Source organism: Pavona decussata, unplaced genomic scaffold (assembly GCF_977016875.1).
Source record: "Pavona decussata unplaced genomic scaffold, jaPavDecu1.1 SCAFFOLD_38, whole genome shotgun sequence".
NCBI lineage: Eukaryota > Metazoa > Cnidaria > Anthozoa > Scleractinia > Agariciidae > Pavona > Pavona decussata.
In genome coordinates, this window is record NW_028145460.1 from 4,384,421 (window position 1) to 4,406,902 (window position 22,482).

At 40.1% G+C, this 22,482-nt stretch overlaps 3 protein-coding genes and 1 pseudogene across 4 annotated transcripts in view; 2 read left to right on the forward strand and 2 right to left on the reverse strand.

The window, feature by feature from the left end:
• LOC146483715 (tyrosine--tRNA ligase, cytoplasmic-like) overlaps nt 1-21,581 on the forward strand; it is a 41,328-nt gene extending 19,747 nt beyond the window's left edge. The window contains exon 22 of the mRNA XM_085105881.1: nt 21,177-21,581. The gene's annotated coding sequence lies outside the window, so the exon portion shown is untranslated. The remainder of the gene's footprint in view (nt 1-21,176) is intronic.
• LOC146483716 (tyrosine--tRNA ligase, cytoplasmic-like) lies at nt 431-21,581 on the forward strand. The gene is made up of 21 exons (XM_085105882.1): nt 431-705; nt 859-1,005; nt 3,367-3,468; nt 3,824-3,897; nt 4,017-4,062; nt 11,320-11,403; nt 11,594-11,674; nt 13,547-13,598; nt 13,742-13,782; nt 14,660-14,716; nt 14,850-14,943; nt 16,219-16,304; nt 16,576-16,626; nt 16,755-16,839; nt 17,424-17,518; nt 17,754-17,805; nt 18,247-18,351; nt 19,400-19,442; nt 20,250-20,350; nt 20,456-20,505; nt 20,941-21,581. Exons 1-21 carry the CDS (start codon nt 640-642, stop codon nt 21,046-21,048), a joined length of 1,620 nt encoding a protein of 539 aa, XP_084962008.1. The 5' UTR covers nt 431-639; the 3' UTR covers nt 21,049-21,581.
• Nucleotides 4,105-8,083, reverse strand: LOC146483717 (uncharacterized; annotated as a pseudogene). The gene is made up of 3 exons (XR_014863778.1): nt 8,025-8,083; nt 4,385-7,938; nt 4,105-4,316 (listed from the first exon to the last, which is right to left on the reverse strand). The product of XR_014863778.1 is annotated as an uncharacterized LOC146483717 (transcript).
• LOC146483718 (uncharacterized) lies at nt 8,043-8,780 on the reverse strand. Its single transcript, XM_085105887.1, has one exon. The coding sequence runs from the start codon at nt 8,640-8,642 to the stop codon at nt 8,160-8,162; it is 483 nt and encodes a 160-aa protein (XP_084962013.1). The 5' UTR covers nt 8,643-8,780; the 3' UTR covers nt 8,043-8,159.
• Nucleotides 21,582-22,482: the final 901 nt, after the last annotated feature.

Genomic DNA, 22,482 nt, shown 5'->3' on the forward strand with positions numbered 1-22,482 from the left:
TCTTAAACTAAAATTTAGAATTTAGACACTATTTCCAACAATTTACCGTCCATTTGTTCTCGGAGCAGAGGTTCCTTTTAAGTTGAGATGTAAAAGAGTGTTGAGTCAAACCTGGCCAAACCTCTCCCCTCTCGATCTCCGTAGGAAACTTTATTTATTGAGTACCCCTACCCCCCCCCCCCCCACCCTCCATCCCTGGGTCTCAGACAGCTTGAAAGCTGGGAGCAAGGCAGTCAAAAAGGATAGGGTGAAAAATATTCTTCTGATACTGTCATGACAATTTCAATTTTTCATTAAACGTTGAAGAAGTCGCGCAGAAACTTTTTTTTGTCGAGTGCGGATAAACCTGTGACCACCAAGCAGTGGACCGGAATTTATTCAATCTCGTTCCCAGAGCCCTCGTTACCCTTGTCCAAGGGTAACGAGGGCTCTGGGAACGGTATTGGCAGTTATTGCGTGAGAAAAGGTCGAAAGCTTTGACACGTGCAAAAGAGAAACATCTTCTTTGGCTGTGGGTTCTATGCTACAGAGGCTTTCTATCCCAAGGCTTCTCGTTAAAAGTTTGGCTTGAATCAACTGATCACAAGCAGTGCAGATCTTCGTTTAAATAAGTGGATTCGTGGATTGTCTACAGGAAGTATGGCTTCCGGGAATGGGCCGTGTTCTGCCGACGAAAAATTTAATTTGATCACAAGAAATCTACAGGTGAGGACCTAAGAAGTTCCGATTCTTAAATCTAAAAGAGACGATACTATTTGAAATCAGTTTCCTCTGTTTCAATCACGGAAAGCCGGAAATCAAGTTCACACATTCGTCCATATATTTGCTTTAGTTTTAGTTTCAGTTTATAATTTTCAGGAAGTGATTGGTGAAGATCGGTTAAGAGCCGTTGTTCAGGAAAAACATTTGTCTCTGTACTGGGGTACTGCCACCACAGGGCGACCACATGTTGCTTACTTTGTGCCGATGACAAAAATTGCTGACTTTTTAAAAGCAGATTGTGAGGTGAGTGATGTTTTTTGTGTGCTTTCGCTTTCATTATTGTTGTCTTATTTTCTGTGACCATTGGCCGTGGGATTAAAGTCCACTAAAGCAATGCGTGTTATTCTGGGGCGGGGTTGTTTGAAAGCCGATTTATACGGCGGCCCACAAGTATCACGGCAAAAGTTTGAAGTCAATACCGCACAATTAAAAAAATCATGTCAACATCTACTTTAGTTTAATACCCAAAGTTTTAGGGAACAAAATTTATTTGGAAATTGACGAAAAATTTATTTGTTAAACACGGCAAAAGTCTGTGAACGTCACGATAAAAGTTTGTGAACACCACGGCAAATGTTTTTTAACACCACGGCAAAAGTTTGTGAACATCACGGCGAAGTAAAATTTAAAGCGGAAGTGCGTCTCGTGCCAGTTTGCTGCCAAGCAACGAAGCCACATATGTTACGCCGCAAAATGTTATACTAACGCAAAATGTTATAACATCGACGCATAATGTAATAATACAAAATGTAATAACTTACGAATGACGTGAATGGTATTATCGGGGGTTTCGTTGCTCTCCGTATTATCGAGGTGTCCGTAATAATAATAATAATAATAATAATAATAATAATAATAATAATAATAATAATAATAATAATAAAGACTTTATTAACAGCATTTCCACAGAGTGGCTCTTCATCCGTTAATATCTAACTAAAATTAATTACAACTAAGACAAACTTAAGAAACTGAAACGGTGTTAAAATGAATAACAGAATAACGAGGTGTCCGCAAGGCGGAAGTTGACCGTAAGTGGAAACGAAATAATAACACCCATCCAATATCTTCAAAGTATAAAGGAACGCAACAATAACGTTTATTCGTTGATACTTTAGCATTCGCTTATACAATACTTCAAACAAACTCAAGTCGAGTTAAAAAGGATGTCCTGTTCATGAACTCTAGGGCGGAAGATTACGAAGGGGGTTTCACCCTGATATAACTACAGTCAAACCTCTTTATTACGGACACCAAGGGGACAGGAATACGTGTCCGTATTATAGAGGTGTCCGTTTTAGATAAGTAGGTTTTATATGGATCTCGGTCTCTCAGAGACCAAGTGAACTGTCCGTAATAGAAAGGTGTCCGTATTATAGAGGTGTCCGTAAGGAGAGGTTTCACTGTACCCGATACCGATCTACAGAGTTTTTAAACTGAGTCTCCTTATTCCTATTATGCATTTTTTTATTCAAAAGTGATTGTTTTGAATAAGCGTAGCACCAAAAAAGTCATTTTTTTAAGCGCCACAATAAGTAGATACGGTAAGAGAACATCAGTTCCCCGATCTGAAACTTTTAAAATAAATCCTGTACACCTGTTATTCAGTTTATGCATAGGTGAACGTACACTTAATCATGATACCGATGTCGAAATACTATTCACCTCATTCGTGAGTTATTACATTTTGCATTATTATATTATGCGTCAGAAAAGTTCTTACATTTTGCGTTGAATCGGCTTTATTACATTTTGCGTCGACGTTATAACATTTTGCGTCAGTATTACATTTTGCGGCGAAAGACATGTGGCTTTGTTGTTCGGCAGAAAACTGGCACGAGACTGACTTCCCCTTTAAATTTCACTTTTGCCGTGGTGTTAAAAAACATTTGCCGTGGTGTTCACAAACTTTTATCGTGATGTTTACAAACTTTTGCCGTGGTGTTTACAAACTTTTGCCGTGCTTAAGAAATGAACTTTTCGCCAATTTCCAAATGAATTTTGTTCCCTAAAACTTTGGGTGTCAAATTAAAGTAGATGTTGATATGATTTTTTTAATTGTGCGGTATTGACTTCAAACTTTTGCCGTGATACTTGTGGGCCACCGTAGATTTACGCTAATCCACGATTACAGTAGCCCAGCAACTGCAGTCATAATTAGTTGAAACACTTCGGTTAACACCCAAGGTAACTGACGTGCCTGTTATATAGCACGTACTCGCCCTCGCCTCTCCTCCAATGTCGTGTTCGTAGCGTGTCTTTCACTCCGGCTCGGTGAAATTCAACATTGAAGGGGAAAAGGGGAAGAAAGAAGGGAACCGTTTAAACAATTTTGTCTGAGCGTGAAGCTCCTGACGATTAGAACTTAATCGAGGCTTTCATCTCGCTCATTAAAAATGGTTTTAAAGGCTAATTTCGAGCTGAAGGTAAAAAAAAGTCTAAATTAAAACTGAGGACCAAAAATCTTTAGGAAGAATCTTTATTGATTAGCAATTAAATTCGAGTCAAAGCTCACGTTAATCCAGGATTAGCTTAATCAGGCTTTGAACAACTAGGCCCTGGAGAACAGCTTGTATTTTTGTATTCTTCCGCTGTTGTTTCAAGGTAACAATCCTGTTGGCTGACCTTCATGCGTACTTGGATAACCTCAAAGCCCCTTGGGAACTTTTGGAACACAGAGTTAAATACTATGAAGAAGTGATCAAGGTTAGCAGCTCCAATATTTCCTTATCAATTTCAATGTGTATGTACAGTACTTTTGTCACTGGTGGATTAATACAACTAAATATGTACAACAGACATGTATGGGCCCAGAGGAAACAAGGGCGGCCTAGGGTGAGAATGTTGCAAAATTTAAATGTCAACTTGTCCTCCTCTATCTCCTTTAAGAAAGCACTTGGGGGTGTAGGGGGAGGGGGGGGGGGGGGGAGGTGGGGGTAATTGGAAGCGTCCAGCTCGCCAGGACCTCATCCCTTGCATCTGTCACTATTTATGATCTTTATATGCTGCATAAAACATCATGGTTTTACATGTATTTATTTTGTGTTTTTTAATCACACAGGCAATGCTGGAATCGATAAATGTTCCTCTGGGAAAACTGAAGTTTGTCAGAGGGACGGAGTTTCAACTGAACAAGTTAGTAAACAAAAACCCTAATCTGACTAAAGAAATAATTGTGAATTTTAGAGATGGCTGAAAAGAATAACTTGTGTTTTAGGAAGTTTATTGATTTAAGTTTCATATTTCTTTTCCAGAGATTATGTTTTGGATGTATTCAAGATGTCTACAGTGGTCACTGAGGTACCATTCCCACATGTTACAAACACTGACTGCTAATAAACATACTATTTATTAATAGTTTATTGTTTTTAATGGAGAACTTTCCAAGACTTTGAATGTCATAAGATTTTTACTTCAAAGGATGGTTTTTGTAAGTGTTTATCAACATAATTCTATTTGTAGAGACCCAGTGTCTCTACGCCGTGATCAAGAACAACTGAACACTTTGATATGCGTTGAACTATATTATTATTCCATGCAAATTAGCAAACAAACTTCCATCACGCGGAGCGAATGAACCGGAACAAATAAATAAACTAGCCAACCAACGATATAAACCAACAATTCACTGAAATTAATACAAATACATTGAAATCAGAAAATAATACGCCGAACAAAGAAACTAGCAAACAAAATCGACAGATATAAAATGTACTTACAAGTTTTTTGTGCCTAGATCACGGACAAAACTGAATAAGCTTGAAAACACAAAAATACAAAATATGCCATGTGCACTTATTAAGGCTTGCGAGATCATTCTTCCACTCTCTCCACCTCACTATCAATTCTTCTGGTAGTCTTTCATCCCATTCGTACTTCATTCTGCACAGCTCTTGATTTGTCTCTCTTCTCTCTTCCTGGCAGAAGTAAGGGACCGGCATAACCAAGAGGGTTGTATATTGTAGCAATCGATGACAGGATGCCTCTGCAGGTCTCTGGCTGAACCTTGTCACCAACAACTACGTTGAACGTGTCATCCTCCACGTTCCAATGAATTCCAACGGTGCGACCCACAGGCAAACTATCCAACTTCAGATCGAGATTTTTGAAAGTCGGTGTGCGATCTTCAGGTTGAAAGGCACGGAGGACTTCTCGGTCGTTGGACATGAATTTCGTCAACTTAAATCCTCCTCTTGCTAATAACTCTTGAAGCTGTTTCGTGATCTCCACTGCTTCTCGGGTTGTCTTGAAAGACTTCAGAAGGTCATCCACATAAAAATATTGCATAACTGCATCTAAGGTCTCTCGGGAGAAATCTTCAGTGTTATCTGTGGCTGTTTTCCTAAGAGCGTAGCCAAAAACGCTGGGGGAAGAAGTAGCCCCAAATATATGAACTAACATCTGATAGGTCTTTGGATCCTTTGTAAGATCTCGAACCGGAAACCATAAGTAGCAGAGGGCACCATGGTCTTCGGGTGAAACAAATACTTGATGAAACATCCTTCTTACGTCTGCTGCTACCGCTACGCTGTTTACTCTTAACCTAAGGATCACTCTTATCAATGAGCTCGTGTTTTCAGGCCCCTGCAGCAGCTGATCGTTTAATGAAACACCTCCAGACTTGCTGGCGCAATCAAATACCACCCTTGGTTCAGCGGGCTTTCTTGGATGCCAAACAGCATGATACGGCAGGTACCAAATTGGCTTGAGGGTAGGGACCTCCTCATCGGGAACTCTTCTCAAGGATCCTTCTGCGAGGTAGTTGTTCATGACTCTACTATATTGCTCATGAAATTCAGGATCCTTTTCCATCTTCCCCTCTTCAACAAGTACAGTCTCTTCCTTGCTGCTGAGAGACTATCAGGAAGATAGGGACGGCTGTGTCGGAATGATAGTTTCAGCTGGTAGTGACCATCAACAAGAACTGCTGATTCATCCATGATCTGTTTTGCTCTTTTGTCGTCAACTGACAATCCTTGTACCACATCTACAAAAGTATCCCGAATTCAGTATTATACAAACAGTCCAACTGCATGCTCAGCATTTCTTCATGATCAGACTTCACGAAATTGATGCAAACCCCATCACCACCAGGTTCGCCCATCGGACTATACACTGTCCATCCTAAGGGTGTATTCACAGCATAAGGCTGACCCTTAGTCCCTCTCCTGATCTCTGATCTCTGTCAATGATATCTGGTTGGTCACTTCTAATAAGGACGGAGACTGCATTCGTCTACTCCAGGAAGCTCAATACTGTCGAGGTATGGCCACTTTCTCAGTTCTCTGTTGTTGGCAAAGTGCTTCTCTCCAGTAGGTAGGTGTTAAGTAGTTAAAACCTCGTCAAGAGTGAACCTTGTCTTTCCATCTAGCGATTCTATCTCCAAGCAGGCTCGATGACCGCATTCTCTTCCTTCGTAATTTACTGCGGTAAGCGTGAAATCAGCAGGTTCACTTTCGAGATCCAATTCTTCCAGCAATCCTCTTAAGCAGAGTGTGGAGTCCGAGCCACTGTCTAGGAAGACATATGTGGTAATCTGCTTATTATTACCAGGTCCACTAACTGTTACTGGGACTACCTTGAAGCAAACCCTTGGTCGACCGTTTCCAGACGTTTCCACTGGAGCAGATTCTCTGAATGTCTTTAAGATGCCTGACTCGGTAGATGGCTGGATGCTCAGGGAAGGGTTCCACGTAAAGGGTGCAGTGGCTGTTTCACCAACAGAGCTCTGGTTTTCCATAATTGGTTCTTGTTTGACACTGTTCTGCTTTACTGCAAGGCTAGTGATATTCTGGTCGTCAGGAGGGTGAATAAGGAAGCGGTGTCTCTTCTCGCATCCAGGCTTCCGACAAGAAAATCTCTTCATGCAATCCCTAGTAAAATGTCCTTGTCCCAGGCAAATTCCACACAATTTCTTCTGTTGCACAGTTCGCAATCGTTCCTCATATGGTGCAGCTTTGAAACTCTCACACTGCCAAACTGGATGTGAGCCAGAACAATGGTAACACTTCAAGGTAGCTGCTCTAACATTGCCAGGATTTTTGTGTGTGTTATTCGGCGCAGCGACATGAACAGTGGTAGCTCTTAGAGGTGGCTTCTGTCTCTCTCTACTGATTGGTCTCCTATCTCTGTCATGCTGGACTTGCGACGGCTTCAGTTCTTGCCCAAAACGATTGTTTAAGCAATCAGCTCGCTTCTGGATGAAGCTCAAGCAGTCGGCAAGGCTAACCTGGCCCTTGGATTGGATAATATCACCAGCAATATCCAACCATTTTCGTTTCAGGCTTTCATCAGGCAGTTTCCAGATCAGCATCAGGATCGTATCTTCGTTATCGAGACAAACTACACAACGGGGGTCCATACTAGTTAACACCCTCTTTACATCTTCAAGTCTTCTGGCAAAGTCCATTAGACTATCAGCATCGCCTCTTCTTAACTTTCTCAAGTGTGCATCGGTCACCATATGGGGTTGACCAAAATTCTTCGTTAGGGTTTTCTAAGCTTCTTCATATCTCTGGCCCACGGGAAGATTAACACAACTCTTGATCGCATCTTTGGCCTTTCAAACACACTGCCAGTAAACAGGTTAATCTCTGAGAATCATCGGTCACCTTGCTCTCGATGTGGTCAAGAAAATTGACAGCAAATTCCGAATATTCTGAAGGGTCTCCTCCAAACTTCATCAGTTCTATTTTTGGCAGCGAAGGACCTTGCTTGAGTGCTTCAGCTATTGTTAACCAGGGAGCCATGTCTGCCATTGGTTCTGAATGCCGTGCTTGTTGCACCAACTGCGGCATGAGTTGTTGGACTGTCTGTAACAAACCATGTTCAAGAGGGGTGTGAGCTGGTTGCGGAGCTGACTGAGCTACAAATGATGGACTCACATTGGATTTTCGCTGCTCACTTAGGTGATGTTCTCTGGGTGAAACATTCTCCTTCTGGCTGGCAAAAGAGGGACTTGCCGTTTCTGTCATGGGTAAAGTCGTGCTCTTCTTCTGCGAAGCCAACTGATTAGGTAATGGTACATACAGGGACGATATATTGCTCTGAGAAATGACTGACGCCGAAGACACCTCTGGTTTAAGCGTCCCCGTAATAGGTGCTGCTGCAGTTTGAATATCAAGTAAGGGAGGCGCAAAGGAAGAAATCTTTAGCGGTAAGCTTATATCGGAGGATCTGATATATCAGGATACAACATGGTGGACAGGGTTGGATTTACATCGTCTCCTTTACTTCTGTGATATGAGTATTGGCTTAGTAACTCTTCCTTTTCTATCTTCAACTCAACTGTAACCTTCTTAAGTTCTGTTTCTGCTGCCATCTTTTCTAGTTTCCTCTCCAACTCGGCCCTACTTCGTTTTCTTTCTTCCTCTATTTCAAGTTCTCTTCTCTTAAACTCAGCTTCTTGCTCTTCCAAGCAAGGTTCTAAACTGTTTCTCTTCTAACGCCTCTATCCTTAGCTGTGTCTCTTCAAAAATTTTCTGTTTCACTTTCACGCTACTAGGAGTGAAACATGAACTTTTCCTATTTTTAGTTGACCGACGCGAATAGCGGCTTGATTTCGCCCTTTCTTTCGTCTCATGTTTCATCTGGAATTTCCACTTGCTAATATCAACATCTAGAAGAAATTTGCGCTCAATCTCTTTCTCGTAACTCTCTTTAGCCACAGCCGTCATTCCTTCGTCATTCTCAAATCGCAAATACTTTTCATGAGCATCTACAAATTTGTGAAAAGCATGTTCATAGTCGTCCACGCTTTGAAATGTTTCTTCTTTACTCGCACCACCGGCAATGAGATCCCGCAGTGAATTCAGTCTCTTCGTTACGTCTCCTAAATGTCCCGCTCTCCTCGCTTTCAAATCAATCGCTCTCTCGGACATAAATTCCTCTGAATCGATAATCTTCGACGGCACTATCCGTCTTTTACTCGCCACAAATTCTGACCTGGAATCCGCCTTTTCGGATTGTGTTACCTGATGAGATGAAAAGTGTTTTCCTGGCGAGGTTCTTCGCTCGACTGCAATCTGACATCTTGTTAGACTTCGGCGCGGCCAAAATCTTTGAATGATGCAGAGACCCAGTGTCTCTACGCCGTGATCAAGAACAACTAAACACTTTGATATGCGTTGAAACTGTATTATTATTCCATGCAAATTAGCAAACAAACTTCCATCACGCGGAGCGAATGAACCGGAACAAACAAATAAACTAGCCAACCAACGATATAAAACAACGATTCACTGAAATGAGTACAAATCCGTTGAAATTAGAAAATAATACGCCGAACAAAGAAACTAGCGAACAAAATTGACAGATATAAAATGTACTTACAAGTTTTTTGTGCCTAGATCACGGACAACAGAGAATAAGGATACAAAATCACAGGCGGCCCAAGCGCGAAATAAGAGGAATAAATGACACGTACGCGAACGTCACTCTTGCCTTCGAGCGGTGTTGTGTAACAAAGATTCGATTTACAAAGGTTTGTATGGGAACTTTACGGGTTTGATTTAAATACCTAAAATTTAATGTTCTGTGAATCAAACTGCCTTACCTTGTATCCGTGTTGTACTCTTTGCTGTTTCCCGGCGTTTGAGGCCGTTTTGAAGCGTTTTCATCGAGTTAGCGCTGGTGGTGGTGTTCCACTAGAAAACATGGCTGGCTCAGAATCTAACCATCGTACTGCGAAGGCCAAAATATTCCCGAGGAATAGACGTAGCCGCTTCAAATCACGATCAGCCGAAGTACCGTGAATAACTCACTTCACTGTCCGTCGGTCGCTGCTTCACAAATCCCATCGCAACGGCCTGAAAATCGCTCGTTTACCAAGCTCAAATCTGCATGCCTCTCTCGCTGCTGAATAGGTACCATGACACAAGTAGTAATCGAAACGAAATTCAACAGAAGCAGGACTGAAGAAATGCAAAACGGCGAGCGGCATCTGACCTTTCTAGATGTCACATATGCTCCGAATGCGTTCGCAGCTTTTCGCGGGGTTTCAAATAATCCATCGAGCGTTCGCGGTTTCCGGTGAAATCTGACGCAGCGTTAACCCTAGCAGGGTGTTGATTTGCACGTAGGCGATAGACTACGAGTAGTTCCCCATTTTTCCTCAAGGATTGTAGGGCGAGCGAAACGCGAGCGCGCGTGAAAATCACCCCACGCGAGAAAAGGCGACACGCGTTTCTTGCGTGGGGTGATTTTCACGCGCGCTCGCGTTTCGCTCGCCCTACTATCCCTGAGGAAAAATGGGGGACTACACACGTAGTTTACGATGATGCAGCAGCGAGAGAGGCAGGTTTGAGCTGGTAAGTACTTTTTTCTAGTGCAACACCACCACCAGCGCTAACTCGCTGAAAACGCTACAAAACGGCCTCAAACAACAAACAAAGAGTACAACACAGATACAAGGTAAGGCTGCAGTTTTATTCACAGAACATTAAATGTTAGGTATTCAAATCAAACCCGTATAAAAGTTCCCATACAAACCTTTGTAAATCGAATCTTTGTAACACAACACCGCTTGAAGGCAAGAGTAACGTTTGCGTACGTGTCATTTATTCCTCTTATTTCGCGCTTGGGCCGTCTATGACAAAATATGCCATGTGCTTTTAACCAATCTCGTACCCAGAGTCCTCAGGCTTTTTGGTCAGTGTGTGGGCGCCAGGAGAGACTCTGGAGAATTCGAAAAAATTTAAAATTTTTGATTGGCTGCTCTGTATAAGCTACGTAATGGCTTCCATTGTTTTACCGCAGAAATCCCGCGGTAATTAAAATTCCAGTACCCCAGAGTCTCTCCTGGCGACCAACCGCTGGCCAAAGAGCCTGAGGACTCTGGGTACGAGATTGGCCTACCTCAAAGGATAGGACTCAGCATAGTCCCAAGGCATGAGCACTTGTCTGAACAGGATTTTGTCAGTTCCTGCACTTCTTCCCTGTCAGTGATTCCCTGCAATACAGTAACCAAATTGGTGGGCACTAAATTGACAAACAATGTCCTTTTCATTGCTCGAGACCCTGGTACCGGCACCTGGTCTGAACGGCGCCTAAGAATGCCTAGCTTGCTTAAGAATACTCTTAAGTGCTGCTTTCTCCACAGTTTTTTGCCTAGCATTGCTGAAAACTGAATGACACCAAACAGAAACATCAATTAATTTCTAGAATGCCCTTGGCAACAGATCACAAACCAACCAAAAGTTATGCTGCCATATTTCTTTTTGTTTGTCTAATTTAAGTTGTTGTTTTGGTTCTTATCTGCTCACATGGGTCATTTCAAGGTCAAATCAAAATTGCTCTTAATACGTATGTAAGAACAATTAAGGCAGTAGGTTTGTTGCTATTGAATTTGATTTATTGAGGTCTTAACTCAATAAAGAATTACAGAAAACTGAACTTGAGAGAGTGTGGCCCGGATCACACTAAGAAACCAAAAACCTATTTCCAGTATATCGAAACGCTCACTGGTAGATTATCTATCTATAGCAATCACGCGATTGCAATTGGGAGATAAGCAGTTTCGTCACAACGTAAACTCTATATTTTTGTCAAATATTTTAGCATGATGCCAAGAAAGGAGGAGCTGAGGTTGTTAAGCAAGTCCAGCATCCTCTTCTCAGCAGTTTGTTGTACCCTTGTCTGCAGGTTGGTCCCTTTTTTTTATTTTTTTTTTTCATTTACTGTTAATTATAATGGCTATTCAGTTGTTGTAATGAGTGAGTATGTTTTGGTATTTAAAAAGAGTAATCTCACTGTGTAATTTGTATTATACATTAAATAAAATAATTATTAATAAAATGAATGTCATTTTATATTTTCTTATATTGCATTACAGGCACTTGACGAAGAGTACCTTAAAATTGATGCACAGTTTGGAGGTGTAGATCAACGAAAAATATTCACCCTTGCTGAAAAGGTTATTTAACAAGCTTTTTTTCCAAATAAATGTTTAGAAAAAAAATTAGTCCAACTGTCTGTCACATATTTTGCATAATGAGAATGTTTCAATGTCGAAAGAGGAAGCACTGATGACAAGGCTGTCTTTTGCCAATTCCAAACCACTGCAACTGTTATGGAGGTCTGAGGTCTTTTTGCTGGATATAAGTAGACCTTTTTGGAAGGGTGTCTACAAACCAAAGACCGAAGACCGAAGACCGAAGACCGAAGACCGAAGACCCAAAACCGAAGACCGAAGACCGAAAACCGAAGACCGAAGACTACAAAACAAAGACCCTCGCTAAAACGCTTCATTTGACACGAAAACATTGAATTCAATGGGGTCTTCGTTTTGTAGTTTTGCCCGCCTCAAACTACAAAACGAAGACCCTCGCTAAAACGCTTTATTTGACGCTAAAACATTGAATTTAATGGGGTCTTCGTTTTGTAGTTTTGCCCGCCTCAAACTACAAAACGAAGACCCTCGCTAAAACGCTTTATTTGACGCTAAAACATTGAATTTAATGGGGTCTTCGTTTTGTAGTTTTGCCCGCCTCAAACTACAAAACGAAGACCCTCGCTAAAACGCTTTATTTGACGCTAAAACATTGAATTCAATGGGGTCTTCGTTTTGTAGTTTTGCCCGCCTCAAACTACAAAACGAAGACCCTCGCTAAAACGCTTTATTTGACGCTAAAACATTGAATTCAATGAGGTCTTCGTTTTGTAGTTTTGCCCGCCTCAAACTACAAAACGAAGACCCTCGCTAAAACGCTTTATTTGACGCTAAAACATTGAATTCAATGAGGTCTTCGTTTTGTAGTTTTGCCGGCCTCAAACTACAAAACGAAGACCCTCGCTAAAACGCTTTATTTGACGCTAAAACATTGAATTCAATGAGGTCTTCGTTTTGTAGTTTTGCCCGCCTCAAACTACAAAACGAACGGTCTTCGTTTTGTAGTTTGAGGCGGGCAAAACTACAAAACGAAGACCTCATTAAATTCAATGTTTTAGCGTCAAATAAAGCGTTTTAGCGAAGGTCTTCGTTTTGTAGTTTGAAGCGGGCAAAACTACAAAACGAAGACCTCATTGATTTCAATGTTTTCTTGTCAAATAAAGCGTTTTAGCGAGGGTCTTCGTTTTGTAGTCTTCGGTCTTTGGTCTTCGGTTTTGGGTCTTCGGTCTTCGGTCTTCGGTTTGTAGACACCCCTTTTTGGAACTTTGACAAAATTTTTGGACATCCTTCAAGTCTTCAAAAAATGTTATCGCGTAATTTTTTCAAGTATAATATTATTGCTGACACCAACAGGGTAAAAATATCATAAAATCTGCAATTCCACAGCGACAAACCAATGAGTGGTGCCGGATCACTTGTAGACCTGGATCAGCAAATTATCTCAAACTTAGTCCTAAACAACCAATCATTGTCATGTATTTTATTTTTTAAATCTTCTTTGTAACGATCCTTTTATGTTTCTCACTTTTCTTTTTCGTTCAGCCCCCGAGGAAGGTTTGTATTGCAAACCGAAATATCGGGCAAAAAATTTGTTTTTTTAAAAAAAAAACAAATATATTTCAGTTATTCTAGCTTTTGTTGTTTGTTCTATCAAGCTCGTCACCTCCGCCGTTGGGATCAGTCTGCCGTTAATATTTTGTAAAAATATCATGCATTTGACATAGTAAAAGCTGACATGTTATATACCAAAAACTGTTGTTTCCACCCACTCCACCATCTCATCTCTCCTATCACCACTGGGCACCACTATCCAGGTTTGCCTCTGTTTTGTACTAAAAAAGGACCATTATGTGATTGATGGTTTTCCTGACACTGTAACTTCCATCTGTTTTTCAGTACCTGCCTGCTCTAGGTTACAAGAAAAGAATACATCTGATGAATCCGATGGGTAAGTTAATTAAAACTTAACAGCAAACGATTGGTTTTAATCAGCATTAATTGGTAAGTCACTGAACTTTGTTGGCTACTGCAGACCATAAGTGAATGATAAATCCAGACCTTACTGACACCAAAGTATTCATTGATTGATAGTTCCAGGACTTACAGGCACCAAGATGAGTGCATCCGATGAGGTGAGGAATGCAGCTTTTTAAACCCTCTTTCTCCCAAGAGTGCCATATCACACAAGAAGTTGTTATATTCTCAATATTACATGTAGGTCAATTTCTATAAAATTTGGACACCAAGCAGACCTGCACACCGGGCACATAACGTCTTACCTCCTACCCCCCCCCCCCCCCCCTCCCGCCCACAACTATTTGAGTCATGATTGGCCACCACCCATTTTTTGCAACTTTGTCCTCTTTCCTTTTTAAGACCAACTCAACATTTGGGAAGAAACCATGTATTGAGAATTGCAAATTAAGCTATAGTTTAGGAGTAATTATCCAAATGAATATATAATTATTATACAGACTGTATTTATAAATTTATTTGTTTTAACACTTTTCAATCTTATCTGTCACTCCCTTTATCTTTGCTGGAATGGTTTAAACAATGCTAACATTATTATTGGTATGGTCACAGTTGCCATTTTACAACAATACAACATTTCCCGTGGAATTGAAAGGGTTAATTAAGTAAATATTTTGCATCAGTCAGTGATATTTTATGATGCTTGGTACACATTGGGTGGGGGATGGGGTGATGATTAGATGGTCACATGACCTTCAGTTCATTAGGCTAAGTTGTCAATCATAACTACTGTTCATGCAGTAGATTGCAAGCAGTTGTACTTTTTTCCTCAGATCACGCATACAAGCAACAGTAAAATTATGCAAATTAGAAAAGTGAATGAGAAGGGATTCCTTCCCTCCGCACCCATGTTTCTAGTCACTTTGCCGCTTGCTAGAAATTGTGCATGCGTGACAGAACTTGGCCTAGGAGAAGAAAGCAATTGCAGTCTACTATTCATTCAATTATTTTGTTCTCGTTCTTGTTTTCTTCAAGGATTCAAAAATTGATCTCTTGGATGGTGGCTCTGTTGTAAAGAAAAAGTTGAACAAGGTTAGTTCCAGCTGCAGTAAGATGCTACTGCTCACACAATTTCAAGATGAGAGTTACTTTAATAATAGAAGTTACATGTAACTTTTTGTAATATGATTATGTAAAGGCGTGTAATAATATGTTTTTTCATCAGGCATTCTGTGAAGAAGGAAATATTGAGGAGAATGGTATCCTTGCTTTTGCCAAGTTTGTTATTTTCTCCGTTTTGGAAATGAGGGATAGCAAAGGTTGGTGTTGCATTTACAAATTGATGAATTCCATAGTTTATTAATTTAATTTATTCATAGCTATATATAACCAACGCAAAGGACAAATGTCCTATGAAGACCGATGCAAATTACTAAATTGGCCTACTCTTTCCGACCGTAGAACTTATTTATCTTTAATTGAATGTTATAAGATAGTTTTTGGATTTTATCATTTAAAATTTGAAGACTTTTATGATTTCGCCACAACTCGGTCTACAAGGGCAAATCATCAATACAAGCTCTATGTGAAACCAGCACGACTTTACTGTTATAAACATTCTTTTTTCATTAGAACTGTGAAATTATGGAATGAACTACCTGGTGATATAGTGGAAGCTGATAGCTTTAAGCATTTTAAATCTAAGCTCAAAATGTACTTAAATATTTGACTCTAAAGATCTCGATTTATGTATACTTATTTTTGTTTTTCTTTTATTTGAGGGAGTTTTCGCATAGGGCTAACCTCCAAACTTCCTTTTCTAGAAGTACTTTTCTTCTTAGTTTTATTTGTATATATAGTCTGCTTCTGGAATAAATAAAGTATGTATGTATGTATGTAAGCTAATAGTTTAGCTCATAGCTAATTTTTGGACTACACTTCCAGCTACAATTTGATTACAGATATAATCAAGATTTTTCCACTGCCTTTTTGTTTTAATTAAAAGTTGCTTCCTGTGGTGAAATAAACAATTGTCCACGTCTTTAGTATTGAGAATTCTAAACCGGTATGTTGTGCATTCAGGAGCAGTGATTACCCTTTCAAATGCTCAAGGATTAACTGGAATTTTAAAGGGGCACACCTATTTTTGGTGTCACTATGATTGATTGAATTAGCCGAAAAATGCACTTTTTTCAATGCAATCGTTAAGATAATGGTTAAGTTTTGTTGACAATGACCCTGCTGGTACACAGAAACTACTTATTTATTATGTTTGGCTGCAGATGGCTTAAGGATGGAATTGGAGTGTAACTTGAAAAAATTGGCCAACTTTTTCAAGTTCTTCCTGAGTATTTTAGTTTAATTTGTGTTCGCGGGCAGAAATCCCTTCATTGTGCTCTAATAGCAATTTCATGCTATATTGAAAAAGGTTTTTTGTGAAATAATTTTGAGCAGTTTCGACCAAAATACGGCAAAATCACCGTGACGTATAGCGCCCCTTTAAAGTAACATTGCTTAGAAATTAAAACCGGGAAGTTCTGTTTCCAAGAAATTGATCTGTAAGCTAAAAAATTGAATTTTTGTGTGTTTTACAGAATTTGTCATCGAAAGAACAGAAGAAAATGGAGGAACAGTTTCCTTTAAGGACTATGTCACACTTGAGCAAGCTTTTGCCAGGAAGGTAAGTCTGATGAAATCACCATTTTCCGACCTGTTTTTCTCAAGTTCAAATCCCAGACTCTGCATCTATGTGGGTTAAGTCCTCTGGTTGAATTAGTTTTTCTGCTTCTGTCCTGCACTGAGAAGTATTTTTTCGATGCTCTTCCTCCAAAAAGCCAGCATCTCGAAATCCCAATTTGAGCAACTTGGAAATGGCCTATTTATAAGAAGTACTCTTTTGCCTCATGAGTTTAAATTAATAATTAAAAGCTGTTTATTCGTCTTGTACTTAGGAGATCCATCCTCTGGATCTAAAGAATGGAGTTGCAAGCTTCATAAATGAGGTACATGTACGCAATGTTTAGTTAACTGTTGTAAGTGCTGTATTTGGCTTTATCATTCTTAATTACTCAGTCCTCACTCCATTCTTTTTACATTAATTCTAGTGCTAATTCACTGTGTTTTTCCTAAGCTTTTAGATCCAATAAGAAAGAAATTCCAAACTCCAGAGCTACAGACGCTCACCAAACTCGCCTACCCTGAACCCAAGAAAGAAAGTATGTATACCAAACACCGAGCGTTGGGCGATCCGAGCCTTGAAGGAATGTTTTCAAAGAAGCTCAGAAAAAATAACGGGAGTAGAAATTGTTTTTCCAGCCAAAATGTTGGGGCTGCGGGAATCTTCCTCATCCGTAAAATTGGTGTAGGTGGGGGTGGGGATGGAGGGGTGGGGGGGGGGGGGCAATCAGTCAAACCAGTGAAATGCAGAGAAATGCAACTTCTTTTACTAAATACACTGGACCGCGGGTAGAGTAAGACAAGAAGAAGATATAGAATCATAAAAGAAAGAAGGGAGTAGAATATCCTAAGAGAATGAAGTGATTACTTTATGAAATAAACAAATAAATAAATAAAGACACAGGACACTTGGAAAGAACGTTAGCACATCACGCTGAATTCTGTTCCTGAAAAAAAAAAAAGAAGAAGAAGAATTCTGTTCCTGGATAGTTCAGCCACATTGTACAAGTAAACTGAGTTGAATAATCGCAAAGTAGTTCAAGAAACTTCGCGTGAACTTATATTTTCAAGTGACGTTTTCGTGGTGGTTGTCGTTGCTTAAAGTCTCTGTTGTTGTTTACAGAGGGAGGCAAGGGAGGAGCATCGGTAGAACCTGAGAGAGCTGTTGATCCGTCAAGATTAGACTTGAGAATTGGCAAAATTGTTTTGGCGAAGAAGGTATGCACGCGTACGTACAGCTAGTAGTCAGAAAATGAAAGGCATTTCAATTTAATTTTTTCACTTCTGCTGGCCCCTTTCCTCTCACATCCCAGTATACAAAAGATTTTCCTGCCAGCTTAAGGGCGGTGTCTTTGGGTAGCTAAGTGCGTTTCCACTATACATTTTGACATTGGTATAACACCCTTGAAAGCTGAGATATGATAACAGTGAATGTTCCTTTGTTCTGTTTCAGCATCCTGGTGCGGATTCTTTGTATGTTGAAGAAATAGATATTGGAGAAGAAAGTATGTATTGCATTCGACACATCTTTTTAAGTTCTAAAATGCAATGCAATTGGCGTTGTACATAAGGATTGTTCATGTCTAATCAGTTATTCTACAGATTTGTTTTTCAAACTTGTTCGTAGCAGAAACACGTAACCGTTGGCCAAATGTGGGAAAACATGCTTGCAACCGGTGGCAAGCGCGGGAAAAAGTTTGCATACCAAGACCTGGTTGGTTTGGGTTTTGCCTCCTGATTGGTTGAAGAAATGACATGGTCGATCTGATTGGTTAAGCGACTGCACAAGCGATTTTAGCGACTCCCACCCCTTCTCAATCCCCTTTCGGCGCTGTCCTCGCAGTCTGTGACCTCAGTTGTTAGTGAACTTGTTACAGATATCCCAGAAACCTTGTCCGATAATTGTTTTAATTATTTTTGGCCGATAAATAATGATATATTTTCAGACCCGAGAACAGTGGTGAGCAGCTTAGCAGAACATGTGCCTTTGGATGAGCTTCAAGACAGACTTGTTGTGATGATGTGTAACTTGAAACCTGTGAACATGAGAGGTAGGTAACAGTTGTTACCTTTTCGTTATTGTGGAATTCCAATACTTTATTTGTGTGCAAGCTGCAATCGTGGACAAAACTGAACAGAAACTTTAAGTGGATCTGCAAATTCGACGGCTACAGTGATACATCTCCAACAACTCAACCCCCCCTCCCTCCCCCCTGGCCTCATCAATGTTGCTCTGCCACTGAAGAAAAGGCTGGGTCATCATCTGGCCTTCAAAGCAGCATGGAACATGGTGGAAGTGAAGGTTTGGCACTCTCCGGGGTCCGGTTGTTCGAAAGCCTATTAACGCTATCAACGCTAATCCCCGATTAAAAATTAATCGACGTTTTCATCTCGCTTATTTTAAATGTTTTCAAGAGCTAATTTTAAGCTAATGGTTGAGAAAAGTCTAAGTCAATCCAAAGGATAAAAATCTTTTCGAAGAATTGTCATTGGTTAGTCACTAAACTTGAATCAAAGTTTATGTTTAAACAACAGGGCCCAGGCGGTGTTTTCCTGATTAAAATATATGCGCAAAATTCGCGGTTTTCTGAACAAGTTTTGTCCACGATTTTAGTTCCAGTTTTATTTTTTTAGACTGGTAGCGCACAAAGGTATAAGCTCCATCTGAACATGATCGCCATCCTTACGAATCAAGCCACACTAGAGCAACGTTAAATCAACTTTTAAGTGACGTTTTCCTTTACGTTACTGATCATCGATTTTGCGTAAGGTTGCTGCTGTCGTTTAGGGTTAGATACACTCTTCAATATAGAAGTTTTGTAGTAAAAAGGCTATATCCAATCAGAGAGGTGGATTTTGAACATGTGATCATAATGGACCAATCATATGGTCGGATTTTTGTGCAGTGTCTTATGCAATGCTGAAGCAGATTGACAGGGCTTTATGCTTGCTGTAAAAGAAATCTTCGGAAAAAGGCTTTTGACCAGGCACAGGAACTGAGCATATCTGTGACATTCCTCCTCATGTTATACGTTTTCCGTGATATCAAAGTTATTTTTCTTATCTTGAGAGTGACCCGCATTTCTTGTTTGTTTTAAGGCATCCAGTCAGAAGCAATGCTTATGGCAGCTTCCATAACAGGGTAGGTGAAAAGACACGGCTCAGCGGTTGACTTCAGAAAGTGACTGTTGTGATTTTACACTGGTATACTGGCATAGCGTAACTTTCTCGGTTAAACCCCCCTCCCCCCTCCCCTCCCTCCTTTCCCTTGAATCAGTATGGGAACGATCTTGAAAATGAGAATTCACTTAGCAATCGTGCGATGGGTAACACAATGTTGCACGTGCTCTACGTTTACTGCCACAGACAGTACAATTTACAGTGCGGTGCGCCACCCAACAAACCTTTTTTTACAAGTTAGCCAATCAGGATATCTTCCTCCTTGTTCATAAAATGCAAAACGATATGTTTTCAATAATCGGTTGTTGCGTCACTTGCCTGTTGGACTTTGTAAGGAGGGGTGACCGTTAATCAAATTCGCGTATCCTGATTGGCTAACTTGAAAAGAAAGTATGTTGGGTGGCCACGGTAAGGCGCGTCGCGCTGCAAAAAAATTTAAACCCGTTTATTGATGTTGGAAAGTAAAAAACACAAAATTTGAAATAAGCTTCGAAGGAGCTTGTTCCAGAAAAATGGTACGTGGATATACATGCATTGTATGCATTTGCGTACGCCTGATACAAGGTAACTTTTAAAATCCCGCTGAGGTCAAAGATATTTCTTTGCACTCTCCAAATCAAATTTCCTTCACAGGTGGGAACTATAAGGACAGTAATCCTTACTTTAGCACTCTAAATAATTTCATTTCAATTCTATTCCGATACATGGGAGCTACGCAGTTCACGACACACTCTGTTGTCTGAACTGATAAAGGTTTTTATGCTTGTAGCTCTGATGGAAAGCGACAAGTGACTCCTCTATGTCCACCGGCAGACTGTAAACCCGGTGACCGCGTTGTAATCCAAGGATATGAGCACGAAAAGGCAGGAGGTATGGATATCAACCTCGAGTTTAAGGTTTAAACTGCACATTATTATATATGGCATTATAGTAAGCACACCTGCTAATGTTTTGTGTGGACTTTTTATCATTCAGCTCCAGATGAACAACTAAATCCAAAGAAGAACATTTTTGAAACACTCAAAGTAGGTTCAATCTTTAATCCATTTTTCCCCTGAAAATCAGACCTTGTGGTTGGATTTGTTTGTTGTTTGTTTTTTGCGGGAGGGGAGGGAGGGGGGTTGGGATTAGAGTGAATGCAACTCAACAAGCTTTAAATGGAAAAAAGAAAACGCTAATCCAAGATTAAAAAAATAATCATCTAAGGATTTCTTTTCTTAATTTAGAATCATCTCACATCCAACAAGCGTGAATGGAATAATTGTCTTAGTAAAAACAATCAAGAAGTATTGCTGGATCTTGCTGGCTGACGAAGACAATTTAATGGTCGCTATTTCCCCTGTCATGGTATAATGGCTCGTATCCCATGGCCACTAAGCCAATCAAATCCGTGGAATTGCATTATACAATGATCCAGTTTTTAATAAAGCTGATTACTGTTTCTTTGGATTGTGTTTCAGCCTGATCTGGTGACTTCTGAGGAGGGCGTAGCCGAATACAAGGGATATCCCATGATAACATCCATTGGCCAGATTACTGCTCCCTTCAAGAACGCGCAAATTAGTTGATCACTTTACCTCAGAATTAAAATGATGACATCAATCAACAGGCGGACTGAATTGCCATTAAAATTTGACTTCCTGATCACTGAGCTCAAAGCGTATAGCCATCAAGTAATTTATAGAGTAATAAAAAGTCGTTTTGACAAAATAAGAAAAATAAGTTGTAATTAAGTGCGAAAAGCGTCCTGGATTTCCACAACTAAGTTTCAGTCTAGGTAAGTGCAAATTAACCCTTTAACCCCGTGTACGCGTAATATCAAGGACAAAATTCTCCTTTCTTGTCCCCATACTTTTCTTATAAAAGTACCAGGGAGAAGTTATTAAAATATCAAGAAAATACACCTTGAGTGATCATATCCTCAATTCTCATGACCTCAGGGGTGGGATAAGCCCATTGATATTACAAGGAGACATTTGATGCTGATCACTGTTAGGGCTTAAAGGGTTGACTTGGACACGACAGGATGGCAGCGAGATGTTTGATTGTAACCTAACATAACTATCACTGACTAATAAACTATTTTACTGGTGCAAACGCATTTCAAAAGTTCACTAAGTCTAGCTTAGCACTTAATTTACAGAATTAAGGGGGGGGAGGGTGGGGGGAATGTCTGGTTGAATGCTCTAGAGTCAATGGTTTCTTCGTTCGTCTGTTCGATCTTCAAAGCAGGCAATTGCAACTAAGCGAGTCAATGGGTCCCACGAATCTTTCAGGATTTCTTTATACTTTTTCAACATGAAAAATTAACATCTGAGGGAAATTTTTGTGAAAATCAACATTGTACGTTACTTAATAATTAATACATGGACCCCAAACCAGGCTGCTTCTTGAATGCGCAGTGCTCTCATGGGGTACAGGCCAAACTAGTGGTGTAAAAAATATTTTGCGCCTGTTTTATCAGTACTTTTTCAAATCTTCTCCTCTCCATTTAAATTCTACATGGTTGCTCTCCTAAAAAAAACTCTCGAGTATTCCCGTGAGTAACAAAGCAATGAAATTATTAAAAGATGCTCTTATTGCCTTACACTGAAGTTAAGGTCGGAGACGATTTTATTTTTAGTGTTTGAAACAAGAAACGTAGGTATATAGCTAGACGTTATAATCCATCAAATATTTTCGCTCGCGCGCGATTGGTCTAAAAGCCTCATGTGACCGAAGATACCCAAGCTAAAACTGGGGAATATCCGATGATATTCCCCAAGTGATATTCCCCAATTTCAAAAACTTCAAGGCGCGTCAAGTTTACAATTAAAATGGGGGAACGGTTTGGTTTTGTGACAGAAGGAGAGATAAACCTGCTGGTCGATAAAGCAGTAGCAGAAAACAACATACGCTGTAAACGTTTTTGACGGTAAAGTAAACAAACGAAATGTTCAAATACTCAAGCTCGTTGCTACATGTTGCGAAAAATATTTGAAGGGTAATAACCACAATAGCCT